Source organism: Equus asinus, chromosome 17 (genome assembly GCF_041296235.1).
Source record: "Equus asinus isolate D_3611 breed Donkey chromosome 17, EquAss-T2T_v2, whole genome shotgun sequence".
NCBI lineage: Eukaryota > Metazoa > Chordata > Mammalia > Perissodactyla > Equidae > Equus > Equus asinus.
This window is the reverse complement of record NC_091806.1, coordinates 3205261-3227039: the sequence shown is the minus strand read 5'-3', so window position 1 is coordinate 3227039 and position 21779 is coordinate 3205261. Positions and strand designations below refer to the sequence as shown.

Sequence of the window (21779 nt, the reverse complement as noted above, 5' to 3'; positions counted from 1 at the left end):
CTGGGTCTGAAGTGACAGTCCCATTCTCGACCTAAGAGCTCACATATTTACTGATGACTGCTGTCCTCATCAGGGGCATTTTGTATGTGGAAAAGACATTTTAAAAACATATATACTGTGAATGTTGCAAACTAAAAAAGCAAATCCAAGCACGATTAATTACTTTGCCTGGATCAGTAAATGCTAGTGCCAAGTGCTGTCGTATACCAAGGAGGACAAAAGCCCTCAGTTGAAGAAATCATATTGCTGCTACTTACTGATATTCCATTTCCTAAATGCATGTTAGTCAATTTGTGGACTTTATCCAACACACACAGATTTTTCTTGGCTTGGAATTCTCAGATCTCTTTTGGACATTTCTCTTCCATCACTCTCTTAGAAGGATGAAAATGAAAGGACTTTTTAAACAGAATTTCCAAATTACAAGCCACCAAAAGCACAACTCGGGTTATATTTCAGATCTTCACCCAGAAGGGAAATGCCATCAAGGTTTGGATGTGCTGAGGTCTCTCCCCCGCTGGCAGCTGAAACTTCCTCATCCTCTCCCAGCCGCCTCCCGCCCCTTTCAAAGCCAAGCTGACTCCCATCTCTGAGATTTCACAAACAGAGAGACTAAGAGAACACCTAGAAGGTGCCAGAAGGATCCAGAGCCTTCTCTTTTTTCTGGAGCTGTCATCAGTGGGGCCAACAGGCAAATACGAAGAGAAGAAGAGGGGTTCAGGGTGGATAAGAGCCGGGGCCCGGAGGGAGCAGTGTGGAGGACCGGCACAGCACCAAAGCCCACTGCCCCAAACAGCATTCTGAGACCTCACATGGGAGAAATTCCAGGCCCTTCCGGGCACTTCTTTAATCCCAGGGAACGAACATCTCTCCAAAAGGCCCCGCCCACATCTCCCTGTCTCCCCTCTGGGAAGCAATGAGACCTGCCACTCAGCCGAGCCCTCTGCTCACAGAGCAAGCTGAGACCCCTGCAGCAGCTTTTCCTCTAGACTATGACACGCACACACACAGGCCCTTCTGGATTCAAGTCCGGCAGCTTCCAGAGCTGCAGCCCATGAGCCCTGCCTGCACGGAGGACTTTCCCCTCACCCACTGCCAGGCTCCGTTTTTAGGGGCGTTGCTTACTTTTTAGTCTGAAGACATGCCCCGTTGGAAATAAGCAGTGCAAGATCCTACGTGCAAATATTTGCAATTTTTTTTTTAAATGATGCACATTTAAAAAAATTCAAGTCAAATCCAGGAACAGACTAGCTGGTTGGTAGCAGCTGGCCCCTCACTCACACTAGGAAAATGGTCAGTTTCTGAAATGAGGGAGGGAGGAAGGCACCAGCTACGCCACCGGGGAGGTCAGTTCCTTGAGCTTGGGAAGAAGCCCAAGAAGGAAATGCTGAGGCTTGATCGGAGACGGGCTCTCCCCACCCTGTGGCCCCCCTGAGCCAAAAGCCAAAGGCAGCATGGAGGGTCTAGATGGAGGTGAGGGTGGCCCCTCACCCACAAGGCAGGCAGCTCTTCCCCAGGAATTCTGAAACTAAAACAAGGAAGGCGCATCCCCAGAGCCCTGCTGTGTAGGGCTGCAGGCTACCTACACTCCACTAGACGGGAGCAGAGGTATCTCGCTGTCACCCGTAAGGCTCCGCATCACTGGAACCCAAAGGAACTCTGAAAGCCAACACATCCTGGATGGTTTTGCATGTGGCCCAGACAAGCTCCTGCTATGGGAATGCCAGGGATACGGGATATATCATTGGGAGTATGAGGCAGTCCAGTATCTGAGGGGAAAAGGCCCGGAGGTGAGCATGTGAGTTAGGCAGGCAAGGCTGGAAGTCAAGAAGTGAACATTAGCAGTTGGGTCTGTGTGTCTGCAGAGCAGCGGTCACAGTCATGAGAAAGGGAGGCTGACAACAGGGATTTACCCAGCGCACTCAGACTAGGCCCGAACCCAAAAGGCGAGAAGGCAGCATGGCCCAAAGGAGGAGTCCCTCAGCTGCCCGGGACGGGGCATCCTCATCCTGGTGGGCATCCAGGCAGGAGCTGGGAAGTCCCGAGGTGGGCCTTCAGCCGAGGGAAGCACAGTTTAGCTCCGAGCCCTCCTGGCTGCCCGCTGCCACCTCCCCCAGCTCCTCAGTGCTGTCGGTGATGTTGGGCTCGCTGGAGCACTGCCGGTGGGGTGGAGAGAAGCTGGGTGGCAGGAGCAGGTGCTGGTCCTCAATGCCTGGCTCCTCGCCCAGGCCTGAGTGCATCATGGTGGCCATGGCCAGCAGCTGGATGTCCGAGTGGGCGTTGGCCACCGTGTGCCGCCGGACACTGCCACACTTCTCCAGGTAGGCCTCCCCCTCTTGCTCCGTCAGCGGGGTCAGGGCCATCTCGTTCAGGGGCCGGCTGACGGTGGTCACTGGGGAGGCGTAGTTCAGGAGAGTCACCTTGGGGCGGACCCGGGAGTGGCGCCTGGCTGCAAGAGAAAAACCAGCAAAGGCTGTAATGGTGGAGAGAGAGCAGGAGTCCAAAGCTCGGGATCTGTCGCGGGAGGAAGGCGGTGGCAGCTCCACCTGCAGGACCAGCGTTGGGTGCAGCCTGCGGCAACGCGAGGGGCGACCTTGGGAGGGCTGAACTTTTCTCTTGCAGTTTTATCTGTTTATGCCAGATGCTGCCCCCGACCAACCCTCCCCACGTATTAGGGGTCACCAAAGGACTTTCCTGATAGACTGGGTTCAAGGGCATCTCTCTCTCCCCAGCTGCTCCCCAAGCTTCACTGGATTTGCCCTGAATTCCCTTTCAACCAGTCTCCTCTGAAGACCTGGGCACTGGCTGGACCAGCTTCTAAAAGAAGTCTTCTAGCTCCATTCAGCTAGAGGTAGCTTCTGCAGGGTCAACCTAAGATTAAATCCAGAGGAAGAGGTAACTGGGGGCCCCTCAGCCATCAAAGCTAGCACAGTGGGACATCCCCCAAATCCTCCTGAGCCAGGACCATCAACGCTCCTCTCCTCCAGCCAGGACGACGGTCTGAGACCCACGTTCTGTACAAGTCAGTATCTGGATTCAAACAGCCTTCAGCACCGTCACCGAACGGGCTAGGCTCCAGGAAGGCAGACAGGAAGAGCGAGGGCCGGACACAGATTATTATGCTGCTGCTGCTGCTTGAATCCTCACCACGTTCCAGAAACTTGACATACATTCATCTTCTGAATCCTCCTAAGAACTGAACCTAAGTCTTGATGCATCATTAGCTCCCACTTTACAGGAGAGAATGCTGAGCCTAGAGAGGTAACAACTTACCCGCGCTCACCCAGCTAGAACGTAGGAGAGCCGGCCTTCCAGCAAGGTCTGTCTCTGCAGACGTTGCCCGGCCAGCTGCCGTGCAAGCACACAGACACCTATCACCAGCGAAGTTCCCGAGGGAAGGACAAGCCATGTGTGTGAGGTTCAAAGAGAGGAAAAAGCTTGCCGCCGGGGGACAATCGGGAAACTTGCCAGGGAGGATGTACATTGGAGATGGGCCTTCAGAGTAGCAGAGCTCCCAGAAGGGAGGGGGTGGTGGCGTTTTTTTTTTTTTTTTTTGAGGAAGATCAGCCCTGAGCTAACTACTTCCAATCCTCCTCTTTTTGCTGAGTAAGACTGGCCCTGAGCTAACATCCATGCCCATCTTCCTCTACTTTATATGTGGGACGCCTACCACAGCATGGCTTTTTGCCAAGCGGTGCCATGTCCGCACCCGGGATCCGAACTGGCAAACCCTGGGCCACTGAAGCGGAATGTGTGCACTTAACCGCTGTGCCACCGGGCCGGCTCCCCGAGCACCACAGGCCATGGGCTGGCTGGACCCAGCACATACGAAGAGAGGAGATGCACCCCAGCAGGTGGGAGGGGCCGTGCCAGAGGACGGCCCTCGAAAGCCCCAGGGAACCACCTGTGAGCAATCAGAAGCAGGCGGGGTGGGGGCTGGGCCTCAGGGACACTCACTGGGCAGGAGCCAGCAGGGCTGGAGCCTGAGAGGCCAGAAGTCAGGAAAGCCAGCGAGACCACGTATAATTTTCTATAATGAATATGGATTACAAGTGGAAAAAAATCAGCACTAACATCAGAATCATGGTGACAGGTGACCCAGACAGGAACCAGAGATGGGGTGGTGATGGGGGCCAGACGAGGAAGAGGGTGGGCTGGCGATGCCAGAGATGACACGACAGACGCCAACAAACAAGAGGCCGAGGGCCGGGGAGGATGCAAGACGGCGGCAGCGCCAGGCCGGGGGCAGGACCACAGGGGAGGGGCTGGGACAGCCAGCGGACACGCCATTTTGAAGTTGGGGAAAGAAGTTGCAGTTGAAGATAGAAATTTGAATATATTCCCAAAATATTGAAGCATGTAAGAAAATGTTCACAGAATATTTGGTGACAAAAGCGGAATATAAACATTCTTATTATTATAATACGCATTTTTTTCCTCTTTTAAACAAAACTGGGGTTATACCAGGTGTTGCATTCACACACATACATGCACACGTATGTATAACACCTGAGAAGTTTATACATCAAAATGTTAATAGTAGTTATCTCTGGGTAGAAGGATTACAGTGATTTTTAAAGTTTCTCCTTTATCCTTTTAAAAAATATTTTCCACATTTTATTCCACGTGCATGCATTTCTTTCACAATGAGGAAAAAACATTTTGGGATATAACAACTCTGGAGTCCCCGATGGCTGTGGCCCTCAGAGAGAACATGACCCCTCTGAAAATGAAGAGAGGGGTCAAGGGTTAAGTCATCTCTCGTATGCCTGCATGCAGCGGGCGGACGCTGCCAGAACGACGATTAAATCACTGACGATAACGCAGCCGGGAGCACTGAAGAGGGGCGGGCGCTGTTCTAAGCACCTTGCTGTGACCCCTCTCCCCCCGGGGAAGGGGGTCCTGTTACCATTACTGCTACGTTACAAATGAGGAAGCCACAGCACCGAGAGGTCACGTAACCTGCCCAATGTCACTAAGAGGAGGCAAAGCTGGCCTGGAACACAGGTCCTGACCTCCAGAAGCCAAGCATCTTCACCAATGAGCCCCCTGCCTCTCCAGGAGGAAGGAAACACTAGGATGGGCTGGAGAGGTGGGAGAAGAACTGAAACAGTCAAGCAACTGAAGCCCAGGGAGAAGATTCCAAAGGAGGAAGCATAGATACCAGCCACACAGCAATTCCCAGGGCCTCTCCTCTCCCCTCCACGAGAAGCTCCCTCTGGGGTGGCTCCCCTGGAGGCACCTGGCTCTTCCACGCTGAGGCGCGTGTCAGCTGCGTGAGCTGGATGAAAGATCCCAGCGCAGCGGAGGAGGCTGAGGGCGTAGGGTAAGGAATGCCGGGTCGGGGGGCTCTGTGCCAGGCCTCTGCTGCTTTCCAGCTGCCCTCTTCCTGCCGGGGCACTCCTCTCCCAGCCTTCCAGCAGCCCACCCAGTGCAGGGTCCCTGAGACCCTGAGGACCCCAAAAGAAACCCACTCCCTCTCTCAGCAGGGGACGGAGCAGGGAGCAAAGGAGAAGGGCCTGAGCGCAGACCAGCCCTGGGCGCTCTGACAGGATCAGGAGAGCACGCGGTGCCGCTATGGACGAGCCTTGGGGACGCGGCCTGTGTGCTTTAGTTTACTCCTGGCTCTCTACTTGGATCTGGGGGCCCTGACACACACTAGGGTCACTTCCAAAGCTCCCCTGCTGGACGGACGTAGCAGCGAGACCTGCCACGTCCCTCTGTTCAGCTCTCAGCAGGGCCTGTCACCGGGCGGTTTATACGTCCTGTGCATACACATGTCCATCTACACACGTATGTACATACAAACAACGACGAGAGAACAAAACCCTAACCGTTAGGAATAAGTCGCCAAGTCTGCTGGCTCGGAGCCCCAAGGGAGCTGTTTGGCAGTAGGACAATATGTTGTCATGCCCGTTGTTCACTGGGGAAGACTGTGGCTCCACCAGCTCCTCGGTTCTAAAGGGCAGTGCCCAGACCCCCACTACATGCCCTGTGTGCCTGGCCACGCTGCTGCTGCCGGCCCACCCGCCGAGGTCAGGTGACAGCAACCACGGCCCCCAGCAGGCACCAGACAGGAGGCTGTGTAGTCTGGGGGAGGCTGGCCACTGGCCCCCTCGCTGGGAAGAAAAATAGGAGACAAAATGCCAAGGAACAAGCAAGACAGAAGAATCCACGCCAGGCGTTCACAGAGGCTCTGCCTGAAGCACGTGTGCTCCAGCCATCCACGCCCCGCATTTCTATCACGTTCCCACATCTTTACAAGAACTATGCATTGCTTTTATGATCACAAAAATCGATAACTATAAAACAGAAGCACTGGAAGAGTTCAAAGAAGCAGGGACCTCATTAAAGAACCATCCTTAAAAAAATGCCCTTGAGGGCCGGCCCCAAGGCCAAGTGGTTAGAGTTCTGCGTGCTCCGCTTCACTGGCCAGGGTTTACAGGTTCGGATCCTGGGTGCGGACCTACTCAGCTCATCAGCCAGGCTGTGGAGGCATCCCACATAGAAAATAGAGGAGGACTGGCACACATGTTAGCTCAGGGCTAATCTTCCTCACTAAAAAAAAAAAACAAACACACACCCTGGAAAACAATTCATTTCTCTCCCACTGCTGTTAAAAGTCAACACTTTAGATTGGTGGGAAACCTGTGCTGTGGCCCGAACCCTACACCCAGCCTGGCCGGAGAGTGGCCAGACTGTTTGGTCTGCGTGCAGGTCTCTGTGTTAACGAGACCAGGTGGTTGCGGGCAGGAGCGGGGCGGGGTCTGTGTAGATGACAGGGCCACAGGGGCAGACAGCATCTCCACAATGTCTACTGTGCACAGAGACTCCAGTGATGTCTTACGGGAGTGTGGCAACCCAGGGAATGATTCTGCTTGGGGACGGGTATCTGGAAAGGAGCAGGACTAATGTTAGGCTTTCAGCGTGGCTAAGACCTGGGCCAGGCAGACATGAGGGGACACACAGTCCAGGGAGAGAAAAGAGCTGGAACAAAGGCAGAGGGGATACAGGGCAGCTTGAACGGGGCAGGTGTGCACAGCAGACACATGCAGCATCTCTGGAGGAAGTGAGAATTCATTCCATCACTTCCAGGGGCCCCAGCTGGGTAGCAGGAGCCAGGAAAGATGTCGCAGACAGGTGCCCCCACGTCGTCCAGCAGCCTGACTGAAGCTCTTGGAGGGCTCAACAGGGCAGCAAACAGACAGGAGCGGCCACTTCAGCTGCTACTGAGAGCTGGAGCCAGAGTGAGGGGGGTCAGCCTCAGGGAGGGGGTCTCAGGAAACCCATCCCTCCTTCAACAAACATTTCCTCAGCTACTATGTGCAAAATGCCGTGCTTGCTGCTGAGAAACATAAAGCCGATGTGGGGCCTGGCCCAGGGGGTGGAGCCATGCCAGATCAGAGTGTGTGTGTGTGTGTCTGTGCGTGTGTGTGTCTGGTGGAGGGTAGGGTCCACTGTGTGCTTGGAACTGTATCCAAAAGGGAGGCACCTCACTGACGCTGACATCATCTCCGGAGCATTCTGCAGAAAAGGCACCTGAAGCCGAGATGCTAAAGCACCATGACAGTCAGCGAGGAAGCCAGGATTCCAGCCCAGGGCTGACAGCAGAGCCCAGCTCCTGAAATAACTGTTAAAACCCAGCCCACACGACGACTGTTGGGGCAGAGATACAGACGAGGGCACCTGGGGGTTCAGAGAGGAACCGCCATGCAGAGGGGTCCTTTCAGAGGGGCCTGCTCCCTGACAGGGACTCAGCGACTGACCCCAGCCTGGCCACTGGCTCACTCACTCCCTGAGAGGCGAGGGGTGCGAGGCCTGGGAACCGGGGGCCCACGCGCTCCTCGCCCTCAGCAGGCGCACGGTCTAACGGGGAGACTGACAAATAATCGGGCCAGGACTACCCAGCACAGCAGGGCCCGAATGCTGTGTGGGGCCCCCAGGAGGCACGCACAGCTTCTCCCTGGAGTGGCCCACGCGGCTGCCTCCGCCGCCGGGGCCACAGACCACAGACGCAGGGGTCAGCCTCCTCCTCCTCTGAGCGCCCCAGGCCCAGAGATGTGACTGCAGGCCACCGCTGCAGCGCTGCCGCGGCTCCAAGGCCGGCTGCCCGTCCCGCCCCGCCCCTCTCCTCCGCTGGCCCCTGCCCCGGCTCAGGGCGAGGCTGCGGCTCTGCCTTCTGCTTTCTGGTGGAGTGTTTTGGCTCCCAAGACTGGGTGTGGGCAGCGCCGAGACCACAGGCCCGCCGGGCTGTGCGAGTCCCCTGGGCAGGCAGTGCTTCCTCACCAACTCCCACCAGACTCCAGAGCCAGCCCCAGAAAGGCGTCGGCTGCCTCCCCACCGGTTGGCCGCTGGGCCCCTCGGTGGCCTTCAGACCCGCACTGGGCCCACAGAGCCCTGCTCGCTGTCTGCACCAGCGGAGGCCGGCGCCTGCCCCTCAAGGAGGGGATCCTCCCATCAAGGGCCCGAGGAAGCGGTGGGCACCCCCAGGGCCTAAAACCTGCTCCCTCCCTTGCTGCGGGGCCCTTTGAGCAGGGGGGCGCTGGCTGACGCCCCAGCGAGCTGCACCCACCTCGGGCCTCCCCCTGCCTTTCACTCGGCGTGGCACTGGGGGGGGGGGGGCCGCCCGAGGGCTGCTGAGCCCTGGCACTCATCACCCTACACGGGGCCAACAGCAGCGGCTCCTTTCAAACCCCCAGAGAGAAACCAGGCGTGGACGGGCGCTCTTCAGGCGGGAGGCCTGCAGGAGGCCAGGGCTTTGGCTGAGCAGGCCGGGCGCCCGCTGCATGAGGACCCGGCACCTGGGCAAAGTGGGGAGCAGGGGACCCAGGGAGGGCGCACAGGCCTGGCGTCCACATGTTCGTGATATCACTGTCTCCCTCCTCACTCGCGCTCCCTGGTCCCTAGAAAAGTGACAGCTTCGCAGGGGAGGACACACACACTCACTCACTCCACTATGGCCTCGGGCTCGTCTTTTCTCTGGAGCAAGCCCTGCACATACAGGGCTGAAGCTCACTCCTCATGCCCATCTGCCGCCTGGCAGGAACAGAGACGCCCCCAGACTCCCCATGGGGTCAACACGACACAGGTGGGCACCTGGTGCAGCGAGGGGTTCCTGTGAAAACCACTTCTCTGGCTCTGGTCACCTCCCCCATGTGTGACCCTGGGGACTGTTCTTAACAACTCTGAGCCTGAGGAACCCACGCCTCAGCAGGACGGCAGCGAGCACAACATGAATCCACGCCAAGTGAGGGCTCAGTAGCTGAGAGGTGACAGGCGTTTGATAAGCGGTGGCTTTGGAGCCCATCGGCCCAGCTGCCGTGACCTCTCCCACCCCAGCCAGGCCCAGGGCGGACAGAGGGGCAGAGCCCACAGTGGGTGTGGGGCTCCTCAGGTCCAAGGCATCTCCTCGCTACACTCATTCCCACAAGCGGGATGAACATAAACTTATGCTCGTCTCCGCTTTACTGGGGACGAGCTTTTTTACTTTCTCCTGAAGGAGTGTCCTCGACGAGGCAGGCAGCACAGCGGCCACCTTAGCTTTTTGGTGCCCAGAGGTTGGAGGTGAAATGTCTGGCCTTCAGTGCCTCTTGGGCTAAGGAATGAGAGGGACGGACTGCCTCCAGGAGTGGGTGGGCTCGGGGGAGGCTGGAGCCTGCAGGACAGCTGGGGAAGTGCAGACCTGGGGCTCCGGAATCCTGGCCCCAACAGCCCAGTGACCTCAATCCTCATCTGCCTCACCCATGAAATGGGAACAGCAGCGCCCCCGCCGTGGCCTGGAACCCTGCCCACCCCACACAGTGCCCAGGACGTGATCTGTGTCCAGTGGCTTCCCTTGCCATCGGCCACTTGGCAGCTCTGAAGCTCTTTCAGTTCCTCCAACACCACACCCTCCTGCTCACTGTTCTTCCCACCCCGAAAAGGCCCCCAAAGATCCTTCGCTTTGCCTGCCTCAGGCTGCCCTCCCAGTCTACTTGGCTAACTTGTACTCATCCTCCAGGCCCCATCACAGATGTCACTTCTTCCGGGGAGTCTTCCTGGATTTCTGGGTCCCCGTGCCGCACCCCTGCCGTGGCCCCGCTCAGAGCAAGCGTATGCTGATGAGTCACCATCTGTTCTCCGTGACCCCCTCACGGGACAGACCGTGTGCCCAAGGGGCCAAAGGACTAGTACACAGATACACCGGCAGCACCTCACAAGGTGCCAGGATGGGGTTTCGGAACACATTTGAGGAAATAATAAAATCAAAAGAGGGCCATCCCCTTCCCTCTCTGCCCCTACCGAGACAGACGACGCCCCAGAGGCCAGGACTGCCCTTGGCTCAAGGCCTCTGCTTTACAACTCGACTGAAGTAGCCATTATTTGTACTTTCGCTGAAAGCTGAAGGCACCCCCTCTTGGAGTGAATCTCCTGTCCCGGGCGCCAGGCCCAGCTGGTGGCGGAGTCCTGCCACAGCCCAGCTGGCCGCTGGCGTCCGACATCTCCCTGGCTCCTCCCGCCCCAGCCCAGCCCCAACTCGGAGCCCGAAGAGCAGGAAGGTGGCTCCGGGGAGGGAGGGCAGGAGCCTGTCTCCCCTCAGCTGTCACGTCTGCTCTGGCTTGTTCCAGCTCTCAGTGGAATGAGGGAGGGACGGTCGGACAAGGGGGACCCGGCAGGCAGCAGGCTGGGGCCAGCACCCTCTGACTTGTGGCTCTGTCTCCAGAGAAACTTGACCGAGAACCCCTGGTGCCGGCCTGCCCCGTGTGTCCGCAGCCTCGAGGCCCAGGAAGGGGCGGAACTCCACTGGCACGGCTCCTCCCCCAGCTCTGGCCAGGCTCAGCCACAGCTCCGTTAGGGCAAGAGGGGGGGCGGCGGCTTCCACATGCGGGCATCTCCTTCTGCCCTGCACCTCCCTGTGGGTGCCGGCCCCCTGGCCTCGGGTGCGGGGCCTGCCAGCCATCTAACATCTTTGTTTGAGTGCCTACTGTGCATAGACACCATTCCAGTTCCTGGAGAAAGGGCAACAAACAAAAGTCCCAGCACCTAGGGCTTTATTTCAGAAAGTGACTGAGGAGTGTCTTTTAGGATAAGCCTTATTATAGAGCCATTTGCCATCTAGACTGTGGGCTCTCTGAGAGAAGGAACAGATCCTTTCATCTCTAGAGTCTCCAGGGGGCCTGGCACAGAGCCTGACACTCACCAATGCAAGCTTTACAGCCACCGAAAAAGGCCCTGATGGGATTTGTCCCCAAGTCCAGGAGCCCCTTCCTGGGCGGGAAGGCCCTGGTGGCACCTACAGAAACGAGCGGGAGCAGCAGCTCCATCCCATATGGCCACACTCGCAACAACCTGGCCCCACGTCTCGGGCAGCTTCCACAGGGAATCCACCCCGGGTGGGTTTTCCCTTCAGGTGGGGGCAGGGGCAATAAGGCACCATTTCTGGTATCAGATCCAGGAAAATTACGTGGCAGGCACATGAAAAAGATCAAAGCCACAGATCAGGTGAGCATCACCCCAGAGGCACAGTTTCCGTCCCTGGGGAGGAATCACCGAGCAAGAAGGTTGCTGTGACACAGGCTAGCCAGGGTACGTGAGTGATGAGTAAGCACAGGTTTGCACAGAGCCACACTGGAAGCTAAGGGCTTGGCACATAATCGGGGCTCAGTGACACACAGCTGATAGTGTGATCACTGAGGCTCCCAGCAGCTCGAGAGTCGGCCCCTTACCCAGCGTGAACGTGGGGCCTGAGACACCATGGTCCTCACTGATGCCCAGGAAAGGAGACACCACTTGCTTCACCAGCTCCTCCAGCTGCAGATAACCCTCACTAGGGCCTGTGGGCTCGTGAACACTCTGGAAATGAACATCGAGAGAGAGAGGTCAATCAAAGTCTCCAGGCCAGCTGGCACTCAGTCAACAAATCCTGACTGCCCGCCTTGTGCGTACAAGGCAGGGACGCCAGTAGGCAGCATCCTCATGGCCGGAGCAAAGGGAACTGAGGCCTGAAGCTGAGTCACTTGTCATGGGTCACGGTGCCCAGAACAGTGCATGGCAGGTACCATGGCAGCCACTCCTGTTGAGTCCCACCAATGCAGGCTGGGCGGGACTGTCCCCATGCCAGCTCCAGGGTTGACGTCTGACTGGTCCCACCCACAGTGATCCCACCCGCACTGGCAGTGACTGCTTCACATTCAACCTGTGTGCATGTTCTATCAGCACCGTACGCGTATCCAGCTCAGAGGCCTCCCAACAACCCAAGGAGGAAGGCGCTCTCGCCGTCCCCCTTCTGCGGATGAGGGAATGAAGGCCCAGAGAGGCTAAGTCACTTGCCCAGGAAAACACAGCTGGTAAGTGGCAAAAAGGCAGGACAGGAACCAGGCCGTGTGGCTCCGAACACATCTTACTGCCGCTTGTAACCAGGCTAGAAAAGAAAGGGACAGAATATGGAAAAGCCCAGAACAGTCGAAGAAAGGAAGAGTCACTGTGGAACTAGACAGAGGTTCAGCACCGAGATGAAGAGTGAGTTCAACAGCGCAGCGTGACCCGAGCCGCAGAGCAAGGCCCACAGGGAGCATGGCGGAAACAAACGGCCACACAGTCACCACCAGAAGGAGCCAGGGAGTAACCAGCGTTTCCAGAAAACCAGCAGACGCCCAGGGAATTCAGTCTTCCCCTGGCAAGGACTCGAAGCCACGCTCTGGGATGGAGGGGCTGCAGGCGAGCAGAGAGACAAGGCTCCGTGGGGCTGTGCTCAGCCCGACAGGTTGTCCCACCAAATTCTCAAAGCAGAATTGATTTTAAATCACCATCACTTAAAAAGTAAAAGCTCTCCACTGCACCGGAATGTTCGGGGATGGGAGGGAAAGACGGTCGGGCAATGGAGCCGGAAGGGCCAATGCCACAGGTTGGAGGTCAGTGGGGGAGATGAAGCTCCCAGGAAACAGGCTGACTCAGCTCAGAGTGACGGGGTTGGGGGTGGTGGAGGGAGGGGGTGGGCGGCTAAGGAAACAGAGGAGGCAAGGAGGGGGCTACCGTGCAGCAGACCTGGAGGCAGGGCTGGGAAGGGGTCAGAAAGGAGGAGATGCAGAGAAAAAGTGGGTGGCTTCAGTAAGGGCTCCTGGCACTGGAAGGCAGCGATGGGGAGAAGGCAATGGCTTCTCATGCCCCAGCCGCCAATTCTGCTCAGCCTGAGCTGACCCCGCGGAAAGCCAGCAGCGGAAAGAAAGGGGAAGTGCAAAGGAGGTCCCTCTCGGAGGAAGACATACACATCTGCCCAGCAGGCCGTAGACGGGGGAGGGGAGCCTTATTCACGCTCCCGGGGACCCACCCCAGGCCTCAACAGCAAAGTGGCCCCAAAACCACCTTGATGGGGTTTCAGAGCCGCGGAAACGTTTTTTCCACTTTCTTTCCTCAATATTTCTCATCTAACGTCTCCCCCAAGCCTTTCCTCCTGATAATTCATAAGTGTTAAACAGACAGGGATGACAGAGAAAGGAGAAAAGGCAAGAGGTGGGAAGAAAACGGGTAAGGAATGTGTGATGTGGAACTGGACCGTTTGCTCCCATGGGGCTGCTGAGAACCTGGCTTGCACGTGGCCCTCAGGAAGGAGCTGCCCTTGCCCTCAACCTGGCTGCAGGGCCAGCTGTGTATTTGCAAGTGCAAAATGAAAATGCAGGGTCCTTTGTTCAAAAATTATTAAGAATTCCAAGATGGCAGTGGGAGAGAATTAAACCAAGCCTGGGCCCTGCTGAGCGTGGGGCCCTGGGTGACTGCACAGGTCGCAGCCTCTGCCTGGCCGGTGGGCAGCTCTAGGACGATCTCAGGACCCGTCTGCACCTGCCAGGAGGAACCAGATCCCATAGCGCTCAAACTCCCCGGTTCGGCCTGAGGACAGGAGCACACAGCCCACAGTAGGGAAGGCTGAGTCCTGTGTGTATTCAGGGGGAGGGGTGTGTGCAGGGACATTTGGGAAGAGTTTTGGAAAAGGGAGCCGTGAAGGCCTGAGAAATGGCTCTCTCTTCTTCTCTGTCAGAGTCAGGCAGGGAAGTCACCCCAGACCTCGTGGCACTGTGGAGAGCGGGGCTGCGGGGAGCGGGAGCAATTCTAACTACCGGGGCCCAGCTTTCCTGCAGCGGGAACGGTCCCAGGGCAGCACAACCTCTAAGTTCCATTCAGAGCCAGAAGCTGCCACCCCTACTGCTCAGGAAGACGGACCTGGACTGGGGAGAGACCCGTGTTCATCACTGTCACACTCCCAGCCCAGGCTCTCCAGGTCCCAGGGTGAGGAAGAACAGGCCCCCAGGGGAATAATGCCGAATGCCCTGCATTGGAGTGGGACCATCTGGAAGTTCACGGGCATTTCCGAGCACCCTGGGAGACTGCGGGAGGGGAGGTTGTGGAGGCTAAGAAAGGCCAAGTGGAAAGTAGAGAGAGCAGGAGCTGAGGAGGGGTACCAACCGGCTCTCTAATGAGCACGTGACCTTGAGCTGGTCAGCCACCATCTCAGACCCTGCATCTCATCTGTGGAGCGGGAAGACAGGGACTGCTTCCCTGCCTGACCTCCCAGACATTCGTCACAACCATGGAGTTTTTCCGACTACGCTTCCCTCTGCCAGGAGAGAGGCCTGCGTGATGGTCACCACCACGGGACTCAGGCCAGAGACCTGGGGTCGGTCCCGCACAGGCTCTCACGAGCTGGTGCCACCGTTCATGAACGAATGTCTACTTAACACGCTCTGTGTGCCTGGGCCCCTGGTGGCTGCGAGGGCCCAGGAGGGAGGAGAAAGCACACACAGCTGCCCTGACCCATGGGGGCTGTGGCCGGAGAGCCAGTGCTCTGAGCAGCGGGACACAGACCCCGCCCGGCAGGGAGAGGTGAAAGCAGTGTGGCCAGGCACTGAGCAGCAGGGGTGTCAGGTCAGGTAAAGGCTGGAGAGGGGGGTTGGGCCCGAGGCCAGGGTACAGACCTGGCTGTCTCCTAAGACCCTTCGGACCACTGAAGAGCCTGACGCTGCCCCGTGGAGAGCAAGCTGGGAGGGGCCAGCGAGTGAGGAAGGCTCCTCCAGGCATCTAGACCTCCCCATAAGCTTCAGGGTGCCAACAGCTCTCACATGGCTGTTGGGTTGTCCGGCACAGGGCCCAGAATGACAGAAAGTGGTAGATGTTTTCATTACCACAGAAACAGGCCCTCCTGGTCTGTGGCCCACAGGTAAGAGCCCTCACCTCAATTATCCTCCCAGAAAAACAAAACCACCACCACCAAACGGATCACCTCTCCTCCCCAAAATACTACACTGGAAACGGGAGGGTGGAAGCCCAACTTTCCCATCTTCCTGGCCAGATCCCCAAGAGCTCATTTCTAGACTCCTTATTTGGGATCCCAGCTCTGTTCTTTGCTTCTCAGACATGAGCTGCATGCACACTTTTCTCTCCCCTTCCTTCTCTGTCCCTTCCATAAAATACTTGACCCGGCATTCCAGCCAATTAATCCCTCTCATCCTATTAGGCAACTCTTCCTCCTTTCTGCTTTCAAGAAAGGGGGAGAACGCCCACAGGAATGGCCCAGCTCAGAGAACTGGAGAGAATGGCATCCAGGGAGGGGGCGATCAGGGCCCCGTGCCTCATGTTCCACCGCTGCTGGGAGGGCAGCCAGGGTCCCCACCTGCCTGGTCCAGGCTGAACCATCTCCCTGAGGACGGGCTCAGAGCTGATGCTGCAGCAGTGAACTTGGTACAGAGGTGGGGGAGTGCAGCAGCCCTGTTTCTTGGAATTGTGCGCCCTGACCATAGGACTGGGCTTGCTGAGGCCATGTTCATACTACTTGACCCTACTCAAGGTCATAGCTGCCTGGGCAAAGAGGAGTCATGCAGCCTGATGGTGTAGACCATCGAAGTCTCTCCCCTGAACCTTACTTCCTCTGCTGAGGGACCTCGGACAAGCATGTAAACTTCTGGGGTTGTAGTTTTCTCATCTGTAAATGGGAATAACAACAGTGCCTGCCTCATAAGGTGGTCATTTAGATTATCTGACTCAGAAGAGAACCCACTCAAAGTCCTCGGCCTGTGCCTGGCACACACAGTAGTGGGCTCAACTTCTACTGTTGACTTAGAATTGGGATCAAGAGACACTAGGCAACCATCCTGGTCGTCTCTGGGTGGAAAAACACGGGCTGTAGGATCTACATTTCATGAGGTGCAAATCAAAGGACGGCACGCAATTCTGCAGCGAGACAGAGCCAGAGCCAGAGCCAGAGCCAGAGCCAGAACCAGCAAGGCCAAGGGAGCCCGGGCAGGCCAGGAGCAGCAGCGTCAGCGAGAACAAGGCAGATGAGGTGAGCAGGGATCCGTAAGTGGAGAAAGGTGGGCACTCTGCGGCCTGACACGGGCTCCCTCCTGCTGGAGGCCCTCGGGAAGCCCAGCTGCGCTGGGGACCTTCCAGTGCGCTCCTGGTCTGGATTGAGTCAGGCAGGGTTCTGGTTGTTACTTGCAGCTTGTGGCCCTGACACAACAGGAGAGGAGAGCAGGCGGCGACTTCCTGACAATAGGATCGTGCCCCTCGCACACGCCACCAGGATCCCAGCACCGAGCATAGCACCGGGACCTCAGAGGCACTCAGGGGACACATAGCAAGTGAACAAATGAACCAAGGAACATGGACAACAAGCCAAAAGACACTGAGCCAAGCTAAAGTGCACGGGTCATTCAGTCCCCTGCCTTCATCCCACAGTGACAGTGTCCTCCTTCAGCCTTGGGGTCATGTCTCCACTGGGGCCGCACCTGCAGGATGAGCAACATCTGGACGATGGATGAGGGCAGCTTGGACGGGGCCAGCAGCAGCAGGTCGCCCAGCTTCCCCTTCAGCAGGACCAGGTCGCGGAAGCCCAGCAGGGAGATCTGGCGAATGGTCAGCTCCTGGCCCTGGGGAGGAGAGAAGAGGCCGGGTTGGGAGGTGAGAGCTCGCTGGACCTGTCATCAACCACACAGGGTTCCGGACAACAAATGGGGAGAAGATGAGGCGTCTGCAAGGACCAGGGGCGCCGTCTAAGAATCCAAGACTTGGCCCCCCCATCCTTTCAGATATGCATGACTCATCTGCCTAAATGACCCAAGGACCATACAAGACGCACACAATGGGGGCCGTGCTGTCGGAGCTGTGAGCGCTCAGGAAGCAGGAAGAGAGAGGAGGGTGGGGAGAAAAGAGAAAAGATCAACCCCGCCCCGCCTCCTTCCAGGCTGCTTCCTCCACTTCATCTGTTAAATATTTATCACCCATCATGTGCCAGGCAGAGGAGGAAACAGGACCTGTTGGCCTCGTGTAAACACCTGTAACTCAAGAAGAAAAATAACTGGGAATGCAGAAGGACAGGGACTTGTTCAACTGTGGGGGGGCAGAGGATGAAAGTTACAACTAATAATCATGAGAGTCTGACTATGTGCTGGGCAGGATTCTAAGTATTCTAGACCTAAATGACACCTTTAATCCCCACGACCGTCCTTTGAGATAGGGACTATCATAAAACCCCCTTCCCAGATAAACCCTAGCGGCCAGAGTGACGGTACTTCACTCAAGGTACAGCCGGATTGCAAACCCACACCATCTCATCTCAGAGCTCCCGAGGCTTCCAGAACAGAAGGAGAAAGAAGGGCCCATTTCTAAGCCTCTCCTCTGCACACGTATAGATGGTCACACCTAATTGGTTGCTCTTGGGAGAGACAAAGACATCCTTAGGGTACCCTCCCAAACAGGACGCGGCTTCCCATCCCTCACGCCGGCCAAGCTTTAAGGCAGTTTTAGCTTTCCTAGAACTCCTTATGGTTTTACAGAAACACGGGCAAGAGGGGGTTTGCCATCTCATGCCCCCACCCTCCAGTCCCCACAGACACACACACCACCACCCACTCCCCACAGGCCCAGTGTAACCAGCCCCTCGGGCTCGCCGTCCCCGCCCACCTCCCATGGCAGTGCTCCCCTCCATCCTTTTCCAAGGTCCTGTGGTTCCCGGTGCTGGCACCACGGCCCAGCCTTCGGCACTGCCTGCCTGTCTCATGGGGGTCTGTGCCCGTGTCATCCCCGGGACTCCTTTCACTTTACAAGGCAGAAAAGTCAAAGGCCAAGTTCCACACCCATGAACACAGTGGGCACTCAAGCCACACCTGTCCAACGAGGAAGCAGGTCCCACACAGACACCGATGCACAAAGGGAGCTGCGAGCCGATAAAGCTGGACTAAGAGACAGCTCAGGAATGGTGCACCAGTAGAGAGAAGCCCTAACTCAGGGGTTCTCAAAATGGGGTGTCTGGACCAGCAGCAGTATCATTTGAGAAATTGTGGGGAGGTGGACAAGGGCAAATATCAGACCTTACAGCTTTTCAAGAGGAGCAGGACAGTACCCTCCTCAGACCCGCACACCCGGGCTCTGCCTGGCTCTGAGCCTAACAGGGCCCCTCTTGGCCCTCGGATGACTGTGCTGGGGCCATGCACGCCCAGATCCCACACTCGCCATTCTAAACCCACCTGGGTCACCACACCTTGGAATTCCCTGCTCAAATGGTCCTAAGAGAGGCCCAGGTCTGCACGCCCCCTCCAATAGGATTGCCTAATAAAACACAAGCTATCTGGTCAAAAACTATTTGGGTAGTTTTTTTAGTATAAGTATGTCCCAAATATTGCATTATTCATCATTGATCTGAAATTCAAATTAACCTCAGCATCCTGTATTTTTATTTGCTAACTCTGGCAACCCTACCTCTCAAGTCTGTCGTCTTCAGACCACTGCTGGCCAAGGCGAGGTCTGTGGGCAGGGGCCCGACTGTCCACACAGGGCTGTAAATCCCCTCGCAGGGGTGCAAGATGGAGCTGAGGTGGGCTGAAAAGCACAGTGGTCTGCAGGCCAGAGGCTTCTGTCAGAATGGCTGGGGGCTGGCCTGACCCGGGAAACGCACTCCGCAGGCATAACCTCCCAACTTTTAAATATTTGACATATACTTAAAAGAATTCCAAATTCCCTTAAAACACCATTCAGAGCACACAAGGACGTGAGCCCTCACCTCCGGGACTGGGTAATTCCTGCCACTGCCAAGGGCGTGTCATTGCTGTGTCCCACACCTGCGCTTCAGCCCCATTAGATTGGACGGGAAGCCTTAACCCCCAGGGGAGGACGGATGGAGAGCACAGGGCGGCGTAAGTGTGAGAGAGACATATATTTTGGACAGGAGTATCTCCTGGTCAGCCTGCCTTGGGGCGTCCATCCTGTCCTGGCGCTGACCAGGCCTGCTCTGAGCCTCTGCTGGAGGGTGGAGGGAGGGAAGTCAACATGCGTGGTAAGATGGGCTGAGGCCACAAGCCAAAGACGCTAAGAGACGCTGCTCATCTTGTCCTCGAAACGCCTCACGTGGCAGGAGATGAAGTGGAGCTGTGCTCAGCGTCATGAAATGAGCTGGCCCAGACCCAGTCCCGACTCGGAGTCTGGAGCTCTTTCTGCTGCGTCACGTCTTCAGGAATCCCTTATGCAGGGCAAGGAGCATGCTCCTTTCCCACAACTTGGGAGGAACAGGAAACTCGCTTAAAAATTGTGCTTCAAAGAATGGGAGGGGGAGAGAAAAGAAGGAAAGAAAGGAAACATAGAACTGCCCTTCCCCCATCCTCTCTCTTTCTGAAAAGCAAGAGGAAGCACACGACTCCGAGAGCGCGCAGACCCACGCAGCACCCAGAGGGAGACGAGGGCCCGCCAAGTGCTGTCCGCTCAGGCTGGATGCTGCGTACAGACCCAGGGAGCCCGCTCCGATCCCCCGAGGCCCTCAGCCCCCTCCGCGCCCAGGCCCCTGCTTCTCCCCCATCCACCAGGAGGCCCCAGGTGCAAAGGCCAAGAAAGGAGCCAGCCGGCCACGGCGGGGAGGAGGGGCTCCCAGCAAGACTGACCTGAACTGGATAAAATATTGCCTGCAAGGTGGGGAGGGTTTCGGTGAAGAAGTGGTCCCAGACTTCAGCCAGAACCTCAATGCGACTGTCACCTACACGAGGGCGAGAAGACAGGGGAGAAAGAGAAGAACTGGTCATTACTCGCAGGAGAGGCCAGAAGACAGTCCCACGTCAAACGGAGCGTGGGGCGCCGAGAAGGCCCACTGCCTACATTTGATCTGCGCGCGTTACTACAGTAAACGCAGGACTGGACGGGGAGGCTCGACAGAGAGCGAGCAAATATGCCTCCTACCCGCGCCCCCCCCCCCACCCCCACGATCCAGAAGAGGAGCTGAGTTTTGAAAATCACATAATTGCTGTCATCACAAGGATGGTCACATTACCAGGCGCTGCACAGAACCACCTATCTGTAAGACACCTCCTGAGGAGACTCGATAACCCCATTCTACAGGCTCAGAGAGGTCAAGGATCTGGCTCAAAGTCACACAGTTAGAAGGCAGAGCTGGGATCCCAGAACCCGTGCTCTTGACCAGCATAATCCGGAAAGATTATGTGCACCATTTTGGTTTTTAATTAATAAGACACTGGCTTTTTTAGTCTGGATTTGAGCTGTCAGTTGAGGGAGGTGAAAAAAGGGCCTGGAAATGGTCACCTCCAGCCACTGTTTGCACTAAGTGGGAGGGCAGCTTCTCTGAAGAGGCCCCTGCACACACAGGACCCACCTCCTGACCCCGTGGCTACTCACACCCCCGGGATCAGGGAGGCTGAGTGCGGCCAAGTGCCCCCCAGGCTAGACACGCACAGTGACCCAGCACCAGTGGAAGGCTGTGCGAGGAGCTGTCCCTGCAGGAGAGGCGGCCCGGGCAGAGGAGTCTGCTGGTTAACGACCTAGATTGCCCAGCTGATGGGCACCGTCTCTGCTCGCCTGAGGCAGAGACACTGGGTCAGCCGAGATCAGCACTGGCACTGCCAGTTCCACCAAACAGATCTGGAAAGATTCACTTAGCATCTTCTATCTCTTAATTCAATGGGCAACAAAAGCGGTGGCTGCCAGGGCAGGACCAGGAGCTGGCCGGGCCGAAGGCGTGCAGAGCTGGAAAGGTTGGGGGCGATACACTGGAGAAGTGCAAACCCACAGCGCCCCCCCACTCGCCTCGCAAAGCGCTCGTCACACTGTTGGGATCGCTCAGTCACCTCTCTGCCTCTTCCACCAGAACGCAGTGAGCACACGGGCCTGTCTGTCCTGCTCACCAACATACTTCCAGTGCTCAGCACAGTGCTGGGCACATCGATAAGTCAATTTCAGAAATCTTCCAAGGAATGAATGGCAAGCATCAAGTGTACAGGTTTTCACAGATGCTAGAGCTGGTGAGTGGAAGGAGACTCCATTTAACCCAAATATGAAACGGGACACAGCAGGACTTAATAGTTAGCTCCAACACTTTCCTTTGCTCTTAGGATAAAGAAAATCTCCATAACATAGTCTAACCTGACCCAGGAGAGGCTGTCTCCTTCTGTGTCTTCATCCTCCTCTGTATTCGCCCCAGCCTTCAGGCCCTGACTATGTGGATTTTATTTCAGCCCCTCATACATATCATGCTCCTTCATGGCACAGGGCCTTTGCATATGCTAGCCTCTCTGCTTAGACTGCTCTTCCCCTCCCCTCTTTGCCTAACCTACACCTGTTTATATTTCTAGTTACAGTTTGAGCATCACTCCCACATGAAAGTCTCCCCCATTGGTCAAATCCCCCTACTACAGATTGTGTTCTCAGTACTGGTCCTGGTTACAGTTTTATACTTGATGGCAGTTTGATTAATATCTGTCTCCATTGTCAGGCTGTGAGCATCATGAGGGCCTGTAATCCTATGATGGTTTTCTTCC

The 21779-nt window shown here is 56.7% G+C and overlaps 1 protein-coding gene across 8 annotated transcripts in view; it reads right to left on the bottom strand.

Annotated features, from left to right (window-relative positions):
- Positions 1 to 818: 818 nt before the first annotated feature.
- PRR5L (proline rich 5 like) overlaps positions 819 to 21779 on the bottom strand; it is a 143584-nt gene continuing 122623 nt past the window's right edge. For 6 of the 8 annotated variants that reach the window (XM_014851028.3, XM_070487532.1, XM_070487533.1 and 3 more), the window contains 4 exons: positions 19896 to 19987; positions 16755 to 16895; positions 11706 to 11832; positions 819 to 2449 (listed from right to left, as the gene is read on the bottom strand). In XM_014851028.3, the coding sequence (XP_014706514.1) occupies positions 2055 to 2449; positions 11706 to 11832; positions 16755 to 16895; positions 19896 to 19987 (755 nt within the window). In that variant the 3' untranslated portion in view covers positions 819 to 2054. The remainder of the gene's footprint in view (positions 2450 to 11705; positions 11833 to 16754; positions 16896 to 19895; positions 19988 to 21779) is intronic. The other 2 variants (XM_070487537.1, XM_070487536.1) reach the window with 2 other exon arrangements.